The sequence below is a fragment of the Limulus polyphemus genome, unplaced genomic scaffold, assembly GCF_000517525.1.
Source record: "Limulus polyphemus unplaced genomic scaffold, Limulus_polyphemus-2.1.2 Scaffold262, whole genome shotgun sequence".
NCBI lineage: Eukaryota > Metazoa > Arthropoda > Merostomata > Xiphosura > Limulidae > Limulus > Limulus polyphemus.
Window position 1 is genome coordinate 548 of NW_013665872.1, and position 23,113 is coordinate 23,660.

The following is a 23,113-nucleotide window of genomic DNA, read 5'->3' on the forward strand; positions in this document are numbered from 1 at the left end:
CTGTTGGTTCTATCTTTCGTCAATGACCTCCAACTTCTTACTATTAGCTTGGTAGGTAGTTGCCTCTCTTCATGGAAAGGTTCTTACCCTCACTCCCAAACATCACCCATATCTTCACTTGCAAGTGCTTGTCATCTTACCTGCTGGCAAAATGGTTCATGGTGAAAGAGCTCATCCACCAATGGCATTTTGCTCCTGACTCTTGCTAGGGCTAGGAAACTCCCTACTACCTCATAATTACCAATCTTTTGCTTGAGTGCTTGCTGTCTGGCCTACTAGTGAAACAGCCCATATTGGTGGAGACTGTCCATCTCTGGACTTTACCCCTCTCTCCTGTGGGTGCCATTGAACAAAAGCAGGGTTCTACCTTTCTGGTTGTCTTATCTCTAGGGGTCACATTATATCTCCAACCGTCACATTATAACACCCCCCACGGCTGAAAGGGGCGAGCATGTTTGGTGTGACGGGGATTCGAACCCACGACCCGCAGATTGCGAGTCAAGCGCCCGAACCACCTAGCCATGCCGGGCATATTTAAAATAATAAAAAGAAGAAAAAGACAGGAAATGAAAAAAGGTAACATAAAATTTAAAGGTGAAAGAGGCAGAAATTTAGAAAAAAAATATATACAGAAAATTAAAAGAATACCAAGAAGAAAATTATAAAAAAATTTAATGTTTTTGTTTTGTTTGTTTTAGAGAAAAACTATATTGGGCTATCTGCTATGTCCACCCCGGATTTTAGTGTTTTAAGTCCGCAAACTCACCCCTGTCCCGCAGGAGGACAAAGATGAAAGAAGGTCACGCGCATACTTATAAAAAAAATTATAAGAATATCAAGAGGTAAGAGACGGGAGTTTAAGAGGGAAGTTAAAATAAAGAGGCACAATATTTAAAGATGAGTTAAAAAGAAGAAAATCTGATTGAAGACAAGACCGATAAAGCTATTGGAAATGTACAGAGAGATTACAGCAACAAGACTGAAAAAGTACAATTTATATAAGACATCAACGAAGTTCCAGTACCGAAACAACAAGATTAGTTTGCTGGTTCTTCTGAATTATAGTGAAGTTAATTTATGTATAACTTAGGATAATGAATAATTGGCGTTAAAAATAAAATTGTTATTCATTCTTACTGCAGTTCTGATGTGTAAATGACTTAATTAAAATTTATAACAATTACACTTCACTTACTTAATACAGTTCACACCATAACAGTTGTTATTCATGCAAATGATGGTTTTAAATAGCACATAAACCACTACTCTGTATTGCCCTAATGACCCATGGCGTTCAGCGAAAGGGCTTGTTGGCATTGGATATGACAGATATATATTATGGGTGACATATATTATATATTCTTATTAGCTTTCACTCATAAATTCTTAGAATTATACAAGGATGATTTGATTATTTTACTTAATATTTCGTAACATAGATAATGGACTATTCTATTTACCCTCGAATTGTGTCTTATTATGCTTCAGAAAATTCATAATAAGCTAAAACAATAAATAAAAAAATCTTCTCTCGAGATATCCAAAAAAAAAAGAGGGATAACTAATAACGTTTACTGTGACATGCGCACTGAAGACGAGATCTACTTTATTAAAATAACGAATTTCAGAGTGTTATTATTTTTTAATTCGCGAGTAGTGATGACGTCAGGCCTACTGTGAATTAGAAAATACAATTAAGAAAAAAAGCTTTTATGTTCGATTTTATTTAGTGTAACTTTTGGTATTTACTAATTTAGTGTTTTTATAGTTACATACACTACAGTCGGTGTTATTTCATTTGTTTTGTAACTTATAAGTACCTTATTAACATAAAACTTATTTTATTCTTTGTTGACAAGCTTTTTGCTGGAGTAGTTCAAGCCATAGGCATAAAGTTGACAAATTAGACCTGAGTCTGAGGAACGTCAGGAAGGCTTCACTCCAGTAAGAGGTGAAAACTTGTAAGTCAAGTATATATATATATTTGTTGTGAGTTATATTCGAAACTTTTTGAACTCTGAAGTTTCCTTGATATGAACGTAAAACAGCATTTAGTTATTGTTGGTTGTTATAGATATGCTATTTTATCTATTATATTTTAGACATATAAATCAGAATATATCTTGGCAATTCTTGGGCCTCGACGAATCGTGGCGAGTCACATCAGTGTTGCCTTCACATTACAAATTACATCACAATTTTAGTATTAAGGCCCCAGTAAGTTAGTATGCAGCTGTTAATGTTATACTCATTTATACTAAGTTATACTTATAGCTCAAATAGAGGACTAGATACCCTTTTTTTTTTAGTATTTACAAAATGTAGCCAAAATATTTGGATAAGATTTTTTAAAATACAATTTAGCACGTACTGTTGTATTTGTAGCCCATTTAACAATTACAAGGTGTGAACGAAAAGAGTGTTGAATAGTAGTGAGATATTCAACAACAGGTAAAAGAGCTTGGAATGGTCTATTCTTTTATTGTGGTGTGTCTGTGGGCCAGACTAGTTTCGGAGAATTCCACTCCTCGTCAGAAAGGTGTTGGTTCATTGTGTCTAACAGGTATGCCCCCTTCCCATTTCCCCATAGTACACCCATGGTGATGACTTTGTTGAACTGTTTGTCTGTGTACCTCTACTTTCTGCACAAGAACTAGACTTCTAAATATTTTGGAGAACCAAATTTACAGGTTGTTTCATTGGGGATGGGGAAGAACTCTCTTTATTTTGATTTTCAAAAAGTCCAAGGTCTAGGCCACCATTTCAGACGCATACACCATAGTTGTTTTCTCTTAAAACCAAAAGATATTGGTCAAAGGGAATCGGCCATATTCTGATGGCTAATGTTTTTGTAGTTTTGTCTCAAAATGTTACACAGTAAAATATCCTAAGCTGTAGGATACTATATATATGTATGTGTGTGTGTGTGTGTGTGTGTGTGTGTGTGTGTGTGTGAATGTATATATAAGTTGAAACACGGAAAAAAATGTCTTTTGGAAGGGCTCTCTTGGGGTAGATATGGGAATGAATTATTTTGTAGAATCCAAAGCTTAAATGAAAAATTATCATGGATATACTTTTTAGGGCTGTCAGTAGGGGTGATTAGACATGTGACATAGTTTACAGTGTAAGAGTTACATTGAATACTATATTTTGTATGCTTTTCAGTTACTCTAAATCTCTCCTAGATAAACCAGAGAAAATATCTTAATCTATTTGTTTTTTCATAATGTCACAAAAAACAGAACTCACGAAAATAATTAACTGGTTGAAATTAGGGTTTTTTGATTATTACTATTTTGATTAATTTAATTATCCAAGTAATTGAAATATTTATTGCCTTTATGTTTGTTGTTAAGTATAAAGTTACACAGCAGGCTACTTTTTCATTTTAGCCACCTCCTTGAGAATAGTAGGTTGAATGTAATTGATTAATGAGCCCAACAATTAATTGACTAATTCTAACATTTTGGGTAGTCATCAATATTACTTGCAAAATAAGTTTAAAGTGTTGTTAAAACAGTCTTAATACACTCTGTTGTAATCTGGTGAATCTAGTGAGGGATACATGAGAGATATATAAAGACATTGGATCTAAATTGTTTTTTGTAAGAGTGAATTAGTCTTCACTGAAAAAATGTTATTGTTGTACAAAAATAAAAATAAATGTATTAGCAGATGGAAGCAACATACTGCTGAAAATGTAAGGTTGAGTTTTTTTACTCGAATTTGATATTTTTTATTCAAGGTATTTTATTGAATAGTTGAATTAATGTAGGAATGAAAAATATTTTGGTAATATATTATAGAAAATGATAATGAATATTTTAGGTGATTTAAAGATCAGAAGTCACTGTGAACAGACTGATTACATCTGAATATATTAATTCTGAAAATTACCTCAAGTCATTTCACACCTCTTTCATTGAAAATTTAATTAATTGTCCTATTTTAGTTTATAAATTATCTATCTGATTATGACAAATTTATATATCTGAGTAAAGGCTAATTTCTGTTATTTAAGGAAAAGTATTGATGAACATAAATAAAATTATAAAAGATAAAGGTTTAAAATGAACTATTTGTAATATATTTAAATATGGCAGGGTGGTTAATACAGTGTTAGAAGGAACAAGTGAGAGACTGATAAAATGTGAGTTTATTAACATTTGCAAAGTTAGTGACAAGTATGGCATGCAGTGTCTTAAAATATCCAGTATACAACATCACCCACTATCTTGGAAACAGCAGTAATAGAAATTCAATAGTACAGTACATAGTATTTGGGGTATATGGCATTTTTGATTGATTCAGCCAGAATTAATGTTAACCCTTTCATTACAGGTTGGGTGGAATCCACCCAGCTCGTAACCACGAAAGTATCCATGAGAGTAATTATACTATGAATTTTGATAATGTATGCACATCATTAAAAAACATTGCAGGTTATTAGTAAACATTACAAGGTTTTCATACACAGAATATCTGTTTTTAAATTAAGTATTAAGATTTTTTTGGGTTTTATGTATATGTTTTACATCACCAAAAAATCATAAATTACTTTATCAATACCACAGAATTCCACTATAATTTATCAAGTGTAGTAACTAAGCTGTATTTGGGCCTAAGAAAAATATGAAATTTCTACCTCCTAAAGACTTACCTCATTGTTTGAAATCTTGTGTAAAAAGAAAGAAATTTGCTAATAACATGTCAAAATGGCTGAGAAAACCACTAGGGGGACATCCTAAGTTTTCAATTGGTTATTCATGTCATATATAGAAGTAAGTGTATATAATGGACTGTTTCCAAATATGGAAAATGGTGGACTGGAGGGCTACTGTGTTTGATTCAGTACAGGAGCAATATCTTAGCAAATAGAAAAGACAAGACATTCTTATTTTATATTTTAGCTTGACAATATTGGTAGTTTGAGTTCTCAATTCGTATGAAACAATAGATTTTGTATTTTGACATCACAAACATCTAATTGGAACCAGTGCTGCATTCAACATACCATGTGACACACAAAAATCGATGTTTAGCTGTTTTTTTTTTTAATATTTACTTTTAAATTAAGAAATTAACTGAAGTATGATATTAAAATTTGAATTGTTATCTACAATTTGATACCAAACTTATTGACGTAGATTCATAAAATAGTAGCTCAATAAATGCCAAAGTTCAAGATGTTTAAATTTATAGATAGGTTGGAAGATTTGCAAAATCATAGAAAGCTAGAGATTGGGTAAAAATATAAATCAGGAAATCTAAAGGAGCTTATGAGAAATATCTGTCAATAATATGAAAACTTGAAACAAAGATTTTTTAAAAGATGTTAAATATAAGCAGAACTTTAAAGTGGGATTGGGCCCTTTTTTTTAATACTATGAGATGGCTGAATTTTTAAATGTGCTCCTCTGTTTTTTAAAGAGGAATTAGCAATACTCCTGACCCTACACATTATATGGGAAATATTGAAATTGACGTGAATCATGTTGATAATACTAATCCTTTTGGGTTATGTGAGATTGTGAGATTAAACAGCACCAAGGCAAACAAGATTTTCCCTAGGGTTTTCAAGAGATCAAAAATGAAATATATGAGCCTCTCTCATTTTTAGTAGGTCAGTAGATAGTGGGTAGATTCACAAGGTTCATATTAGATTTTAATCTGTAATTCATAATTGCATATAAAACCCATTGGTAAGAATTTTATATTGACACGCACACAAATAACACTGTTAAACTACTTGCAGGTACGAATACATAAATTTTTGATTTTACATTCAGAAGACCTCTTGACTCCTAAAACATTTTTTTTTCTTTTTGAGTGGGCTTAGTTCAGAAAATATATCTGTTTTTAATGAATATTGGATTAAATTGTAAAGACAAGTCTGTGATAACACTTTCAAAACGAACTCTTGAATTTGAAATCTTTAGGTATTTTTCTGATGTTGAAGAATGCTTAATTAGAAAAATTAGTTGACAGAAAAAAAACAAACAAGAAAAAACGAATATTTATACTCTGTAGACAACGGACTCATGAGACTTTATTATCACTATTCACTAATGATGGGAGTGCCTAATTGTCAGAGCATTATTATGTTAAACATCCTTTGACAACTAGAAACAAATGTGAATGAGCTTCATGAAAAAATATTAATAAAAGATCTATAATTCTATATAACCAAATGATTTTGGGAAACTAAGTAATTCTTGTCACTATAAAAAGCATCTTTTTCTACATACAGTACCTGAGTGCACATTTAAAAAAAATTTTGATAACTGTTAAGTGAACCAACATCTGCATTGTAGACATGAGTCTCAAGAATTTTAACTAATATTACCATTGTATAAACATATAATTCTTGCATGTAATTTATTTGTAGAATAATTAAAATCCAGAGATAAACAATAATTCTTACCATAATAAACTGTTGGTATAACTAATTTAGGTTTCTTGAAAAAAAATAAAAAAATAAAGGAAAATGAAATTGTATCAAAATTAAGAAAATAGCAATACAAAAGTTATTCGACTTACTATTAATAACCAACTTTGTTAAACATGATGTATGTAATTTTTATTATAGATATTAACTAAAACGTATTGCAACAATTATTAGTAACAAAATAATTATGATCTAGTTCAAAAAACATCTTGAATGACAATAAATGAAATGATAAAATATTTTAACCTTTGAATCAGTAACTTTTATACTATTCACTACTGGTGTGGTCCACATGTTCTGTCATATTGAATGATTTTGTTTTTGACCAGATATTTTCTTTGTAAAATCATATGAAACCTCAGCAGCAATTAGTGAGATCAACTGCGATATTGATTATATTTTTTTGCAACTTGTATAACATAGCATATAGACAACAAGGAACCAATTGGCCTTTCATAGCTCTCCCTGTGCACTCACATTTAAAGAAAAAGGTAAATTCACTTTTTATTTTTCAGGAAAGTACCGATTGCCCTATTAAAACTTGTAAGTTGCTGGATTCCACTATTACTGATGGATACTCATTCAATAAGCCAGTCACCCTGTTAGGAAAATAACTCTTAACTAGAGCTGTAAGAAATCTTTTATTCTTCATTAGTTTAAGAATAATAAAAATATAACCATAATTCTTAAAAACAAATTATTTATTAAAACTCTCACAGGTTGAACAAAATTAAACTTTCAAAATACCAGGTCTTGACTTTAACAAGTGATACAACTAAATTCCAAACTTTTGACTTGATAATATAACCTCAACACAAGAAGTTAGAGCCAGAAAAAATAAACAAACCTAACTTTGTCAGTTATTGCAAAATCTGCTTTATAATACAGCACTTAAAAATCCTAAATATAACTCTTGACACTTCCAATCTCTGAATTTCAAGTAGTATTCAGTTTAAAACTCCACCTTCTGGAGTATCTGACTTATGCAATCTTCACTTCTTTTGTGTGCATAGTTCTATTTGCTACCAGTTAACAAGATTGCAACTTGGCTCAGGAAGACTTTGGCTATTAACAAAATATCTGATCAACTTGTTTACATAAAGTAACAGACTGACTTATATATGAGCATAGCAACACTTATTTACATAACTGTAGCTATGGTGACAAATACTTTAGTGCCACCCAGTGTCAGTTGTTTCAATGTATGAGTAACATACAATTATTTCTAATGGAGTGTGAGCTAGTGTCTTGCATAAAGTAACTTAAGGACAACTTAGCTAAATGACAGAGAAAAAGGTATGTAAATATGAACACAATAATTAACAAAAAATGCAGGAATACCTCCTCACTCATCTTAGTCTGTCTTTTTTGTATCTTAAGTTTGCATTCTCTTATCCTATTAGTCTTTTAATTAATCTTGTAAAATTTAGTAAGACCATCGTTTATCCTTCTTTTCTCTTGAAAAACAGATCTTAATCTATTCCCATAAGATAATCCTTCCAACCCCAGAATCAATCTAGTAGTTCTTCTTTGAACCATTTTCAATAGATAAGAAGACCAAAACTGTGTGTACAGAATATTCCAAGTGAGGTATATCTATGATTTGTATTAAGAGATAATTACTTATTTTGTCTTGTTATCAGTATTTTATTGTAACCAGCAGTTGTCAACCCACAAGCACTTTGTTGCATATATAGTTAAGAAAAATGTTTTTAACCCTCAATTAATCGTGTGGTAAAATGGAACATATGTGGTTGCCTGGGGTTTTTATGATCCCAGTGTGGTTTTTTTAAATAATTATGAAGCTCAATCGCTTGTCTTTTTTGTCCATTCCTTTATTTGTAAGCAAAATAGAATAATGAAAGCCTTAGATTATGGCTTACAATATTAAAATGTATTGCAGTGGTAAGTCCTTTTCTAGCCATCTGTATAATATAAAACACAAAGTGTCAATATGAAGATGTTCAAGAAGTAATTAAATATCATCTGAAACAAATGATTAAACAGAGAAATTCGAGAAAATAAAAGATATAGAATAAAAAGACATCTTTTAGCCATAAATTAAGAAAAAATACATAAAATCAAGTAAATTAAAATCACAGGAAAATAAACTTACCTTGCAAAAAATTTTAAACCAAGTAGTTGCGTAGGGTAAATATGACCCCAGTCTAAATTTTTTTAAAAACCTACAACTGCAGAATACTGATGAAGGCTGCAATATGGACAGACACAATGAAAGAAGCTACTTTGGGTGGGGCTAAGTAAAGCACCATCTTTCACATGATAAAGCATGGTGTCATAATGACCCCACATTACTAACTGAGGGTTAAAAAGATGATGGGGTTAATGTTGTAAATTAAAACTTGCATATGAAACATTTGTGAAGACATAAACCCTTAACATCTTTAAAAACTGGTGATTGCAAAATGGAATTTTTACGTATTATCTTAACAGCTTTCATATACTGTAAGAAATGCCTCTTCTAGCAATTTCCATTAGTTTAGCCTATCACTAAAGATCCTACTTAATTAAAGAAACATTTTAAACATAATATTTTATATCTTATTATTATCAGTAAACTTAAAAGTATTATTGTTACAGCACAGAAATAACTCAAGTTATTGACATGTTAATGGAAATCAAAGATCCCAAGATGAATGTGTTTGGGACTTGACTGCTGACATTCTTACAACTGTAGAAGTGTTCATTTAACACAACCATGCTAATTTTCTGTACACTTTTCAAATAAGAAACTGTTTGTATGGTAATGTATGAAATGTATTATGAAAGTCAAGATAGATATGTCTACATGAGTACCCAGAATGTCAGAGGACATTAAATTGAGGACGGGGAAACCCTTTGATAACTTTAAAAATGTCTTCTTAATGATCCCTTAAGATACTTCATCACCTGCTATGTATATATAATAATATATTTTTTCAAAATTATCTGGAGTTCAGACTATAACATGGTAAATTGTTTGAATCAAAGGTGAAGTTAGCCTTGAATGTTGTCTTTATGAAAGGATTGAAAGCCTGGAATGCACTTATCTCATGGTGTAGTTGTATTTTAGCTAAGATCAGCCTGTGTCAGACTATTTTACAATTGTCACTTGAAGTGTGAGATACCACCTCATTCTTAGATTTGTCATGAACAAGTGTAAATTGTGAGACAGAGGCAATTACTAGTTTTTAAAAAATTGCATATTGAACTGTAGTATATATGTTTTGTTTTTTTACAACTTGTATGAAAGTAGCAGTAATGCATCCCCTACAGTGCTTAACACCTGAACACCACACACACACATATATACAGTGGTATATTGGATACTGGATATCTCTAAAGCTTTAAGTTAAGCTTGTGCATTGTTGAATGTTTATAAATTGAAAGGTTTAGTTCTTTTACTTATGTACTTTGTGGATTATAATTAGTAGATATAACACAACATTTCAACCACATTTATTATTTCAATAGTAAATAATTGTGGTTTAAATGGTGTATTACTTATACTAGTGAAAGATTTATTCACTTGTCAGTCACCTGTTGCAACAATACTGTTTATACTTTTCCTTTCCAGAAACACGTTATTCCAGACAATTCACTATTGTTTTACATGTTTTAATGATAAATTTGGAGACTTGAGTGTTGTGCCTGTAACTAAATAGTTACTAAAATGCTTTGTAACCAATCAAGGAAAATATTCATAGCTCTATTTATTTATTAGTCAGACGTATGCTTAGCCAAAGTAAACACCTAGTATTAGGGGTACCGGAATGTAATGTCATTTTTAGGTAAATATGTATTTTTCAATTAGTTACATAATCCTTATTATTATTAATGACAGTGTGCCATCTTTCAATCAAGCTTTTATTTTCTCATTGATAGAAGGAAGCTTCCTTTGAGACAAAGAATTCTGTGAGAGCAGTTTTGATGCCATCAATATTTATGAAGATTTTGTCGCTGAGAAAGTGCTCCATAGATCTGAATAAATGGTAAGCAGAAGGGGCAATGTCAGGAGAGTATGGAGGATGAGGCAGGACTACCCAATTCAAATCTCTATCTTGTTCTAAATCGTTCTTTAAGAATGTGGTCTTGCATTATCATGCTGCAGAATGACTCCTTTTCTGTTGATCAGTGCTGGACATTTTTTAATGAGAGCCTGCTGCAAACAGTCTAATTGTTGATGATAAAGGTTTGCAGTTATAGTCTGATTCGATTTTAATAACTCAAAATGAATTATGCAGACTCTGTCCCACCAAATGGATAACAAAACTTTCTGCAGGTGTAACCTAGTTTGGCTGTTGGAATTGGGTTCAGGCCAGGGCTAATACTCTGATTCTTGCACTTGGTGTTGACATAAAGAACCCATTTCTTGTCTCCTATAACAATCCTATGAAGAAATGGTTCTTTCACATGTCTGGTTATCAATGAATTGCAAATAGTTGTGTATTGGGCTTTGTTGTCACCTCACAGTTTGTGTTGAACCCAAACTTCTTGTCTGTTGATCTTCCCAATCTGTTTAAGATATTCTTGAACACTAGACGAAGAAGAATTAAGTTCTTCTGACAATTGTTATATGGTTTGACAGGAGTCTGAATTAACCTCTGACCTCAGGAGGTAATTGTCCAACTCTGCTGGTCTCCCTGAATAGTAGCAATCACAGAGCATGCAATGTCAAATGTGATTCTCATTAGGAATGTGGTCAGTCATTTTTTCTGATTGGAGAAAAACTATTTTTGTTAACAGAAAATTGATGAACAAAAAGGGTTCTTTTGCCTGCTAAATCAAATTCATCTGAAAAGAAATGAAAGCACATAATTAGAAATGTTTGAATTTAAGGTGACAGAAATGACATTACTGTATGGTACCCACACTATTTTGTATATTATTTAAGTAGCCTAAATTTAAAGTAAAAAACATAAAAATTAGAAAAACCTAAATTTATTTTATAAGATAACTTTTAGTTTTTATATCAATCTTAGAGTTGGAAAATCATTAGAGTATGAATGACAATAAAACTATAAAGTCTATTTAGATAAAATTATTGTGTTAATAAAATTGTATAACTTCTCCATGCTAGCAATTGTAATGTTTAATTTTTATGATGATGTTACAATATGCATTAACTTTTTAAAAGTTAACTGTGTAATACTGTAAACTGTAATACTAAGTTTTTAGTATTTTTTACATTAAAGAAGAGACTTACATTTTAATAATATAGTTGTATCTTGGGTTAATCAGTGTTGCAGTAACTTAAATAATTCAAGCAGAGTTAAAATAATATTAACATATTTTATGATATATAAGTGTTAATTACTATAGCTTTACCTTGCAAAGTTTGAAATGCACTAATCATTTTGGATTTTGATAAAACTTGGGATACAAATAGTCATGCACACTAAACTGAAATCCCCCAAATATTACTACTATATGACCTTTGGTTAGTGAGATGTAAAGTTAGCGGTTAGCAAATTTTAACCTTTTGACACTTTCAACCACTTTTCCAAATGTATCTTCATAATCAATAAAACTAGAATAATGATTATGGTCTCAATTTGAAACCCTTAAATAGGACTGTCTTTCATTCTCTATGAAAATTGTACCATTGAAAATAAAATGTGAACTTAATGTATGTGTATTTTGAATTTAGAGAGTGAAGTGGAACAATATTTTGAAAAATTAAAAATATGTCAATGAAAGCAAGTGTAAAACTGAGGTTTTAAAGCAGCTGACAGTAATTGATGTGTATAATTTTTTGTGGTGTGTCATATATGTGCAAATATTCCCACATGCACATGTTTTTTAATGGTCACATTCCACAGAATAACTTGCTAATTATATCTTCAACTTGTACTTAGTAGGAGTTAAGAATAAAAGGAGCTATTTTTCTTCAAATATGTAAAATGTTTCTTGAACAAAATGTAAAGAGCTTCTTATCAAGCTATAGAGATTTGTTTTAAACTTTTCTTGGACTAAGTACTAAAGATAAGACTTTTATTGCATCCTGTGATTAAGGTGTGGTTTTTAAGTATTTGAAAGGTTAATTTGGGTACAAAATTTGTCATCCTTACTTTTGGTAATCAAGCTGAATACCAACATTCAAAAGTACATTCATAACATAATGAATGTTAAGACAGTAATGAATAGCTTCAGAAAGTGGAAAAGTAAATGCACACGAAGAAAAAAACACATTGGTATTGCAGTTAATCCCACTAACCACTGCTGTAAGCAAGTCACTAATTTGATGGTTAAATTTTAATGATGTGCTAGGTATATATTCAATAGGAAATCTGTGGTATCCCATGTTGGAAGTTGTTATGATCTGTACTTGTTGCTGAAAAACATGTGTTTTTTAAAGGCTAATTGTGTGGGCTGCATCCATGACCCATATAATGAACATAGTGATAGAATGTTTTAGATTAGGTCTAGGGTAAAAAAAAAGCTTGTTTTAACCAAAATGACCTTGGAAAAACGTTCTTGACCATTAAAGTTTTATGCCTTTTATTGCAAAAAATGTGCAAAGAATGTAACCATATTTTTATTGATCAGAGACATTTTCACCCACTGTTATTCATGTTGAGCAAATGAGAAAATATTTGAATGAATGCAGCTACATTTTGAAATTAAAAACAAGGTCAATGTTTAAAATGCACAAAATATTTTTATTTGGCTGATGGACAAAAAATAAAAAAAAACTACATGTTTTGGCACCTTTGCACTACCATCATCAGGAGTAAAAACCTACGTGACAAGCAGTAGATTTATAAAGCAAAGGTTTAACTCGTAATTTATGAAGGTGGTATAAGTATTGTTCCTAAGAAGTCACTTTTTTTTTCTAAAATTGTGCATTATTGCCAGCTAACCCTTTATCTCTCTCTATTTAACAAATAATTATTTATTTTACAGCACAACATTTTTATTGTTTCTCCATCATTTAATTCACTTTGACTATTAGGTTAATTTAAAAATATTGTTTTATGCCTTTGTATTGAATGACCTGTTTCAATAATGTGTTGAGCAAGAGGAAAAATTGGCATTTTTTTTGTCACGTACATAACCTTTATGTTCATTAAGACAATATATTGACTATGTTGATATAGTTGAACGTATAAAACAAAGAAAATACAATTTAATTTTTATCAAGCAATGTACTAGGATAAACAGTGTCTTTGATAATAAAATTAACAGTACACTAATATTACCATATATACAAGGTATAACTAGCCAAGTTGCCAATGTATTAAAAAAAAAATAATAATTTTATTTCTCTTTTTAAACCATTTAACAAAATTAAAACAATACTTCCTAGTACCAAAGATATAAAAAAAGACATTTTAGAGAAAAAAGGTATGTATGAAATTAGTCGTGAATGCAACAAAAAAAAATGGAAGTATGCTTGCAAAAATCTTTAAAGAACTTAACTGTATTTTTATCATTCAGTAATATTTTTACCCCTGCTATTCGTTTAAGCAAGATTTGAATGAACCTGCTGTAGAATGTAACTGATCACAACTAACATCAATTTTTCACATAGGCTGCCTGTATTCCAACTTGTTTACTTTTCACAATTTCTGTCACTTAAAATGAGCCCCCCCAGTAGCACAACGGTATGTCTATGAACTTACGACGCTAGAAACCGGGTTTCGATACCCATGGTAGTCAGAGCACAGATAGCCCATTGTGTAGCTTTGTGCATATATTAAAAAAACAAACAAATAAACACTTAAAACGAAAGGCATTTCAACATTTCTGCAGATATCATTATTTACCTTTTTTTTTGCAATAGCTGGATTTTTTCTCATTTTTTAATAAGCATATATCTTCATTATCTAAAGATATTGTTCAAATTTTTATTTTCTACACTGATTCTTCTCTACCTGATTTTGCTCTATTCCTTGACTCTCTTTTACTTTTTATTTTAGCAACAATTACTTGTATGCTTGAGTTTTTTGCTTTTTTTTTAAATATACAGTGTTAGTTTAGTTTAGTGGATGGGACAGCCTAGATGGACAAATAGGTCCTTGTTGTCCCTAAATATTATGTATGTTGCTTTGATATTAGACTTATCACTCACCCCTTTGAAACTTTGGGTTTTTGTTCTTTAACTAGTCAAAATGAGAGTTTCTGATTATTACTGAATTCAATTATTCAAGTTTATTCTAGTATCAAACTATTTGCTTTATTCCAATATAGTACTTATACTTACCTCTTCTCACAAAATTAGCTATTCTCGTTCAGTGGTGCCCTCTATATGGAAACGTTTTCTTTGCATATGCCACAAGCCTTCTGCTTCCCCCTATTGGAATTGAAAGATTACAATGTGTTTCATCATGAGTCAATTCTCCATGAATAGGAGCATGACATGCTCACGTGACGCATGTGATTCCTTCTATACTCCTCTACCAAACTATTACTTCTCGTTTGGCAGCGCTTGTGTTAAGATGAGCTTTTTGTTTGTTTAAAGATTGATATTTGGCTTAAGTTTCCTCACAAAGTGGTTTTCTTTAATTCATTTAGTTTTCATTCAAACACGTTTTTCATTTTAAATTTTTATCAGGTAGTTCCAGTCACATTATTCCTATTCACCACTCAAATTTGATGGACTCTTTTTCACAGTGAATTTTGAGGTTCATGTTACCACTTCAAGGGTCACACCAGTGACAAGTGTTCTTTCTCAGGCCTTGGGTACGGGTGACCAAATGGTCGATTTATCTGCATTTATTTGCCAGGAGATCTAATGTTGCATGGACCAGCCTTTGGACCCAGACCTTGTTCCAGTTCTTCCTGAACAGGTGAATCAGTTTAGACTGATGAAGACTTGGAACATCTATTTCCGCCTCCTGATTTTGACATACCTTCCTACCTAACTTGGTCTTTTTGGATTTTGTTTCTCAGGTATATGACATTTTATCCCTTTCTCCTATTTCTTATGAGCCACGTCCTTCCTTACTACATGACAAATCTTCTCACCCTTTTTGGTTTTTCCTCCTTCCCCTGATAATTGGGTTCATGCAGATCAATTAAGTGATGGGATTAGCATACCTAACTCCCTACAGGTTTTAGATCAGTTTGCACTTTCAAACCATCATGCTGACTGTCCCATTTTGGACCAACATTTGTTATGTTCCATATTGCCTGTTTGGGGGGCAGCTCCTGAATCACCTGTCAGCCTGATCTATGCCTAGTATTCTTGCCTGCATCTTACCTTTATAACTCTTTTAAGGGGTCTTTCTTCTCTAGACCTCCTCTCTGAGGCTCTCCACAGAAATCCTGAGGGGGTTTTCTGTGGATACCCTTTCCCTTCTTTCCTTCACACTAAGTCATTTGTTGTCTTTGGCTCTGGCTTTACATACATGGTTTCTCTGTTGTTTGGACGTTCTGGGTTATGATGCAATTTTGGCTCAGGTCCATTTACCATCGACTTATCTTTGGGATTTACGTATGTGGCCCCATTTCTGTGGTGATAGATTTTTGAAAACACTAGAGCCACAGGTGGTATGGGTCCAGTAACAATCTACCCTTACCAATATTGTTGCATATTTGTCTCAGTCAAATCCCCATATGTCACCTATTACTGTTTCTCCATCCTTTCTCTTCCCAATCCTTACCTTCTTCTTGGGGTGCCTCTTCTCATAATTTTTTTTTAATGATGTATATCACGATGCCAACAGTACTGGTGACTATCCAGTGGGTTCCAGTCCAGTGAGAGCTCAGCTTGCCATTTTTCCTCATCCCTGGCATTCCTTCATCGAGGATCAATAGGTTCTTCAGGTTTTGGCGGAATGATTTGTGATCCCATTTCTTTCCCCACCTCCCGTATCTCCTTTTACCATTTCCCTCCCTCCTCCTAGGGATCCAGTGACCAGGCAGCCTCTGTCGGAAGCAGTTTGGGAATTGCTATCTCAGCAGGCCTTTGAACATGTTCTCCATCTTTCAACAAGCTTCTATTCCTGCCTGACTTTTTCATGTTCCCAAGAAAACCTGGGACTGAAGGCAAGTCATAGATTTATCTTGCCTCAACTGCTTTGTTCACCTGCCCCAGTTTACCATGGAGTCTTTTCTCACCCTTAAGTGGGCATTTTCTTCAGGTTTATGGATGACCAAAATGGATGTTGTCAATGCTTATCTCCATATATCTATATCACTTTGGTCTTGTGCTTATCTTTGGTTTGTCTATCTCAGGATGGTTTAACTATTTCAAGCACTATCAATCGGGCTTACTTCAGCCTCTTATATTTTCTGTTGAGTAGTCCAAGTAATTGCCTGACATCTTCATGCTCTGGGGTTGAGTTTTCACTATTACATTGATGGCTGGCTTCTTCTGGCTCATTCCAAACAAGAATCAGCCAGCCATACACGGCAGCTCCTTTTAGTGTTTGCTTGAGTGTGATGGTTAATCAAATTGGAGAAGTCTTCCTCAGACCTACTCAATATCTTGTCCATTTGGGGGGTCTTTTTCAATACTTGTATCAGTCGGGCCCAGCCTTTTCTTTTAAGACTTCGTTCTATGGAATGGTTAGTTTGCCATGCCCTCTCAGTTCCATCCCTTACTGCTTGCAAGGTTCTATTGCTTTTGGGGATGTGGTCTTCAATGACATCACTGGTCCCTCTCATGAGATACTTTCAGTGGGTTCTTCACAATCAGTGGAACCTTGAGTGGGATCCACTTTCTACTCCCATTACCATTCCTCTTACTCTGCGAGATGACCTGCTTTGGTGGTTGAACAAGGCACATACTTCAGTGAGTGGGCATGTTACTTCCTTCCCCGCATCCGGATCTACATCTTTTCATGGACGCATCTCTGCAGGGATGGGGTACATGGGTTATCCACCAAGAAGCTTTAGGCCATTGGTCTGTGGATGAAAGTGTTTTCCTTTTCAATGTTCTTGAACTTCTAGCTATACGTTAGCATTGAATCACTTCCTTCTTCTTCTTGCCTGACACTGGTGATGGTTCATTCTGACTATTCTATAGTGATGGCACATACCAATTACCAAGGAGGCACCCAGTCAAGAGATCTATGTTTTTGAACATTGTATCTCTTATATTGGGCCCACATGGAACACATCTCATTGCTTGTAATGTGCAGGGTGGTTTAAATCTTATTGTGGATTATCTTTCCCGTCTCAACCAGATATATCCAACAGATTGGTCCTTGGATCCTCTTGTTTTCTGGGAGCTTTGCACTCAGTGTGTTTCTCCCCACATGGATGCATTTGCTACAAGCCTTAATCACAAGTTATCTCTCTTTTGGTCACCAGTTCCTCATCCTCAGACTCTTGCAGTTGATGCCTTCAGCTCAGCATCTGCTACTCTCCCCTCCTGTACCTCTTTCGTCATCTCCCTACCTTCTTCTTTAACCTCGGTTGCCGGTCCTACATCCTGCCCTTCATGTCCTGCTTCTTCACATGTGCCGTTTATCTGGTCCTTGGTGAGGAGATCTGGTTTCTTCCATTGAGTCACTTTCTTTTTAGCTGGTTCCATATGTCCTTCTTCCATGGAGGTATATCAGTGCAAGTGGAATGTGTTCCACGGTTGTTATACTACTGTGGCTTGGTAGGTGGAATTTCTCACTTGACTTTTTGACCAGGGGTTCTCAGTCTTGGGCAACGTTATCCCATACCTTTTGTGTTTCCTGTAGAATTTTTACTTCTCATGTCCTTACCATGCTACTGCGTTCCTTTTGGTTGCATCACCCTCCCAGGTGACCTACCCTTCCGGATTGAGATGTTAATGTGGTACTCCATTTCCTCACTTTACCTCCATTTGAACCACTTTCTTTGTATTCCACATTTCACCTAAAACTTATTTTATTCTCTCAGCCTGTTGATGTCGATGGTTGGATTTGTTTGCCATTGATGTTTCATGGACACTTTATTACCATACCTGTCTTTTCCTTTATTCAGTTCATTCCTTCCTCCCAAAGACCTTGGTGGCTCTGTAGGGTAGCTCCCTATTTTTGCCTATTTTCCTTCCTTCCATTCCTCATCTTTACTGTTGACTGGATCCAGATTGGCTTCTGTATCCAGTCAGAGCTCTTCGTTCTTATATCGCCCTGACACAGTTTTCTCCCACTTACATGTTCTCCTCTCTTTTTCTGCCCATATATTCTCCACATTTCACAGAGGGGTGAAGAGTATACCTGTTTCAGAAGTGGTGCGGTTCCTCTCATCTGATCTTCGGATCTGACTCATTTCCAGGGGTATCCTTCGGATGCTTTTGGAGGGTACTTCTATCATTCCCCTGTGCTGGTCTCTCCTATTCAATGTGGGATTCTAGCTAATTTTGTGAAAGGAGGTAAGTATCCTATCGGAAGTTATAATTGTCCTATACTGAAAATGTATTTCTGATAGGTACTTACCTCCTCTCACACATCCCACCCTTCCTCTCCACTTTCCTCCGGTGCTTAAGTCTTCTGCCAAACTTCGAAGTGATAGTTTGGTAGAGAATTTTAGAGGGAGTCACATGTGTCACGTGAGCATGTCATGCTCATATTGGTGGAGAAGTGACACATGATGATTTGTGGACATACACACATTGGAATCTTTTAATTCCAATAGGGGGAGCAGAAGGTTTGTGGCATGTATAAATAAAAAGTTTGCATATAGAAGGCAGCACTGAACAAGAATAGCTAATTTTGTGAGAAGAGGTAAATACCTATCGGAAATACATTTTCAGTATAGGAAAATTACAACTTTCATGCTATTAAACTTTTGTTAGCTTAATCGATAAGTTTCAAAACTCATGAAAATTATCAACCAATTGAAATAAGTTTTCAGTTATTACTATTTTAAATTATTCCAACTATTGAAGTAATTTAAATATTGCCATTATGATTTATAATTATTTATTTTTAACTATTAATCCATAGTTGTTTACTTTTATGCCTGCATGACCAGAAATTTGGTTGTCTTTTGATTTGTGGGTTTGATTCTCATTGCCATTAAGCATGTATGCCATTTTGGTCATAGAGGTGTTATATTTATTTCTTTGTATTTCAAATGTTGACCATAGGGAAGGCAACCACCTAGTAGCATCCACTTCCAACCATTGGACTACTTTAGTGTTAAATAAAGTATGAATTTACTGTTTTTGTGTTTTACATTGTATTATGTTTCTAATTTATAATTGTATTCTATAGTGTTGAGTAAGGTGTAAAATTACTGTTTTAAATTGTGTTACATCTGTAATTTATAATTTGAACAACTGTATTCTTTAGTGTTATATAAATCATAAGTCTATTTTGTCTGTGTTATTACTTTCCTGAATTTTTATCCTAGTGGCAGTTGTTGCAGGCACTAGCATGTTTCGATTTCTTAACTCTGTGATCATGGGACAGATGCTTGTGAAGTAGTTTTTATCTATTTATCCAAATCAGCCTTTTAGCCTTGTAACAAATTGTGAATGTAAAAGCTATATTCAACTTTTCTGTGAACAACAACAAAATCATTAAATTTTAACAATACATTAATTTCATGTGTGTTTGTGTGTATATATATAAAATTTATTTATTGATTCTGTTATATTGTACTTTATATTGAATTGAATATTGTAAAAAAAAATATACTCTATGATTAATATTCCATAAATAGCCTGTAGTTTCAAATGAACTCTTACTTAATAATTTGAAATTGGAAATAAACATACAATGATTGATACAGATGTGTTGAATTGACATTTTTTTATTTCAGATGATAAATTTTTGGCTTACTTCATAGTAGAATTTTCTTGTGTACAAAATAATTACTAATTTTATACCTATGGTAATATTCTCTTCTATTTTAAACAAGTGAAGCACCATTAACTGTTAAGTTTGTTGTCTTTTTTGTATAGTAAAGACTCACCTAAAATATTGGTGTACTTGATTGCCTATATGTTTTGTACATTATACTTGCCATCACATGCTTGATTGCATCAGTATAGTGTGTTTGTATGAAATTGCAAACTCGATTCCCAAAACTAAGCATATGTTTGTCTAATTTATAATCAGTGTTCTGAAGTAATATTTATTTTCTTCAACACAAATTTAGTAGTTTTAGATAATCTTGTGAAAATTTGTAGGGAGAAACCATTGGAATGGTATTAATAACATTTTCAGCTTATTAGAGGTTTTGTACAATGAAGGATTAAAAAAAAAAGTACTTTAATTCCAAATTTGGTATCTTAAAATGTCTATTATATTAAATGAAAGGTAGTTCCAAAATGTCATAAAAGAACAAAAACAGTCTGAAAATAGGAAGATTAGTTTCATGCAAGAATAATTGCTTAGTTGAATGTATTTGATTAATAAACTGTCGATACTGTGTGTAAGGTTAATTTGCTTGCATACAGGGACTAACATTAAAGTTTTGTAAAGTCATATACCTTTACATTTTTAGTTCTACAAGATATCTATGTATGTGTAGAATAAAAGTACAGCAGTTATCAGATGTACACTTGCTCATGCACTTCACAATACAAGAATGAAATAGCATGTTTTTATGAAATACATATTAAATTTTTGTTATTAGTTACAGGGAGCCACCATGTTGACATCCTCACAATACAAGAATGAAGTAGCATGTTTTTATTAAATACATATTAAATTTTTGTTATTAGTTACAGGGAGCCACCATGTGGACATCATCAATGGATAGTGTTGCTGAGTGGGCTTATGGAGGTGTAGACCACGGATTACAAGGGAATGGGGGTCCTGAGTGTGCAGCCTTTTTAACACTTAAGCATCGATTCTTTGAAACTGGACTTGCATGTTTATTTGGTCTACTATATCTGTACTGGGGATATAAAAGAATTCATGTCCCACCTGTGCCAAAAGTTATAAGAGAAGATCGGGGAGGAAAGAGAGCTCTTCTTGTCTTAATGTGTTTGGTGTTTGGGATGGAGATTGGTTATAAATTTTCATCTAAAACTGTCATATACATACTGAATCCCTGCCACATTATTACCATGATCCAGGTAAGCATATAGAAGATACCATAATTTCTTATGATTTATCCCATTGTGATTTTGTAATAGTAGTAATATTTACAGTAGTAGTAATTTACCAGTAGTACTAAACTAGTGCTATATTTAGTACTAGTAGTAATATTAGTAGTTCTGTCAGTAATACATTGCTTAGAGCTTCATGTAGCATAGTCTTTAGGCAGTAAGTATAGCACTTAAAAGTTAGATTGCCATAACACTGACACTTATGTAGACTCTATATATTTATTACTTATTACCTTTGGTTGGTAGTTTCGAATTAGGGACAGTGCACCACTACCTGGACTGTACACTGACAAATATGCTATGATGGAACTCCACAAATGGAGGAAGGAGAGCCTGTGCTTTGGCCGATATTAAATACCTTTTAGAGTGTGTGTAAATAAATAATTTTCTCATCTTAAAAAAATTGAAGGTTGTTTGTGGTCTTGCATTGATAGTGATGTTTCTTATTTAAATTGCATTTAACTACTTAGTCAGAATCATTATAGAGATAAAAAAAATATTACAGCGATCTCTATAATTGTTTATCAAATGCTATTTGTACAAACATGGCCTTTAGTTCTGCTTTTTCAAATTGTAAGCATGTAAAACAAATTAATTTTCATGAAGCTTGTTAACAGAATAAAACTTCCTAGAAGTAGTATGAACAATGATTTTTATATGTAAAGCAACTGAAAAAAATTAAATGTAGTCAGGAGGTTAATATTCTTCCAAAAATCAGATTTCTTTTTCTTGTATACTCTGAATGAAGGCTCATAAAATTCTTCCATGATTTTCCACTGTATGACTGGTTGACAACAGCAGTATAGTAGTGAGTCTTCAGCCTCAAAACTTAGTAGTTAGTATACAGTCTCTTTTTCCCTATTTTTCAATTTTACTCCTTTTTCATTTTACTGTTTTTATTTTTTCCTTCCCAGTGTTTACACTTCCCCTTTTTTCTTTATCTATCCATGATCCAAAATGTTCATTCAAAATTACTTCCATACCTTTTGGACACTTATCTGGAATAATATTTACTTCTGATTATAGAACATACCCCACTATCTTTAGATACTGAGTCTACACTTTATCATTGTAATAAGTGTTTTTAGGTGTTATTTCTGGAAGTTTGAACACCAGGGTTTTCATTATCTTTAAGACTACATGGGTAGCCCTGTGAGTGTGAGGTGGAGCTTTGCCCAAAGGCTCAACATTTTAGGCACAATTCTTAAAGAAGGTTGGGGAGCATGCTCTTCTAGAAAAATTTGAAAATCAATACTCCCTAAAACACCATTTCCTGCTTTTTCTGGCCTGATTTTCAAATAACAATAAAAAGGCAGTAAATGTATGATTTTACATTATATATATATTTATATATTTTAGCTTTATTTACACTAGGAGTGTTTCTCACACCTATATAAATACAATGACTTTGTTACCTTTTGTCACTCTGACGATGCCTCTGAAGTAGGTGAAACTCCAGTAACTTTAAACTTTTTTCTTTGTATATATCACAATTTATTGACTTAATCAGGAATGGTCTGATCACAATTTGTTATGTGTGGATGAGCAGAGAATGAGCACCAAGCACATACTGCTGACTGTTCGGTGGGAATATATGGTATTCTTCAGAAAAATGAAACTGGATCTGTGCTAGTTTTTAACTTTCAGTTACAAATTTTTCTTTCTTAATTTCA

General features: G+C 32.9%; 1 protein-coding gene across 3 annotated transcripts in view; it reads left to right on the forward strand.

Annotated features, from left to right (window-relative positions):
* Positions 1-1,666: 1,666 nt before the first annotated feature.
* LOC106478907 (transmembrane protein 164-like) overlaps positions 1,667-23,113 on the forward strand; it is a 35,153-nt gene continuing 13,706 nt past the window's right edge. For 2 of the 3 annotated variants that reach the window (XM_013939487.2, XM_022382606.1), the window contains exons 1-3: positions 1,667-1,961; positions 10,337-10,443; positions 21,051-21,407. In XM_013939487.2, the coding sequence (XP_013794941.2) occupies positions 10,441-10,443; positions 21,051-21,407 (360 nt within the window). In that variant the 5' untranslated portion in view covers positions 1,667-1,961; positions 10,337-10,440. The remainder of the gene's footprint in view (positions 1,962-10,336; positions 10,444-21,050; positions 21,408-23,113) is intronic. The other variant, XM_022382607.1, reaches the window with a different exon arrangement.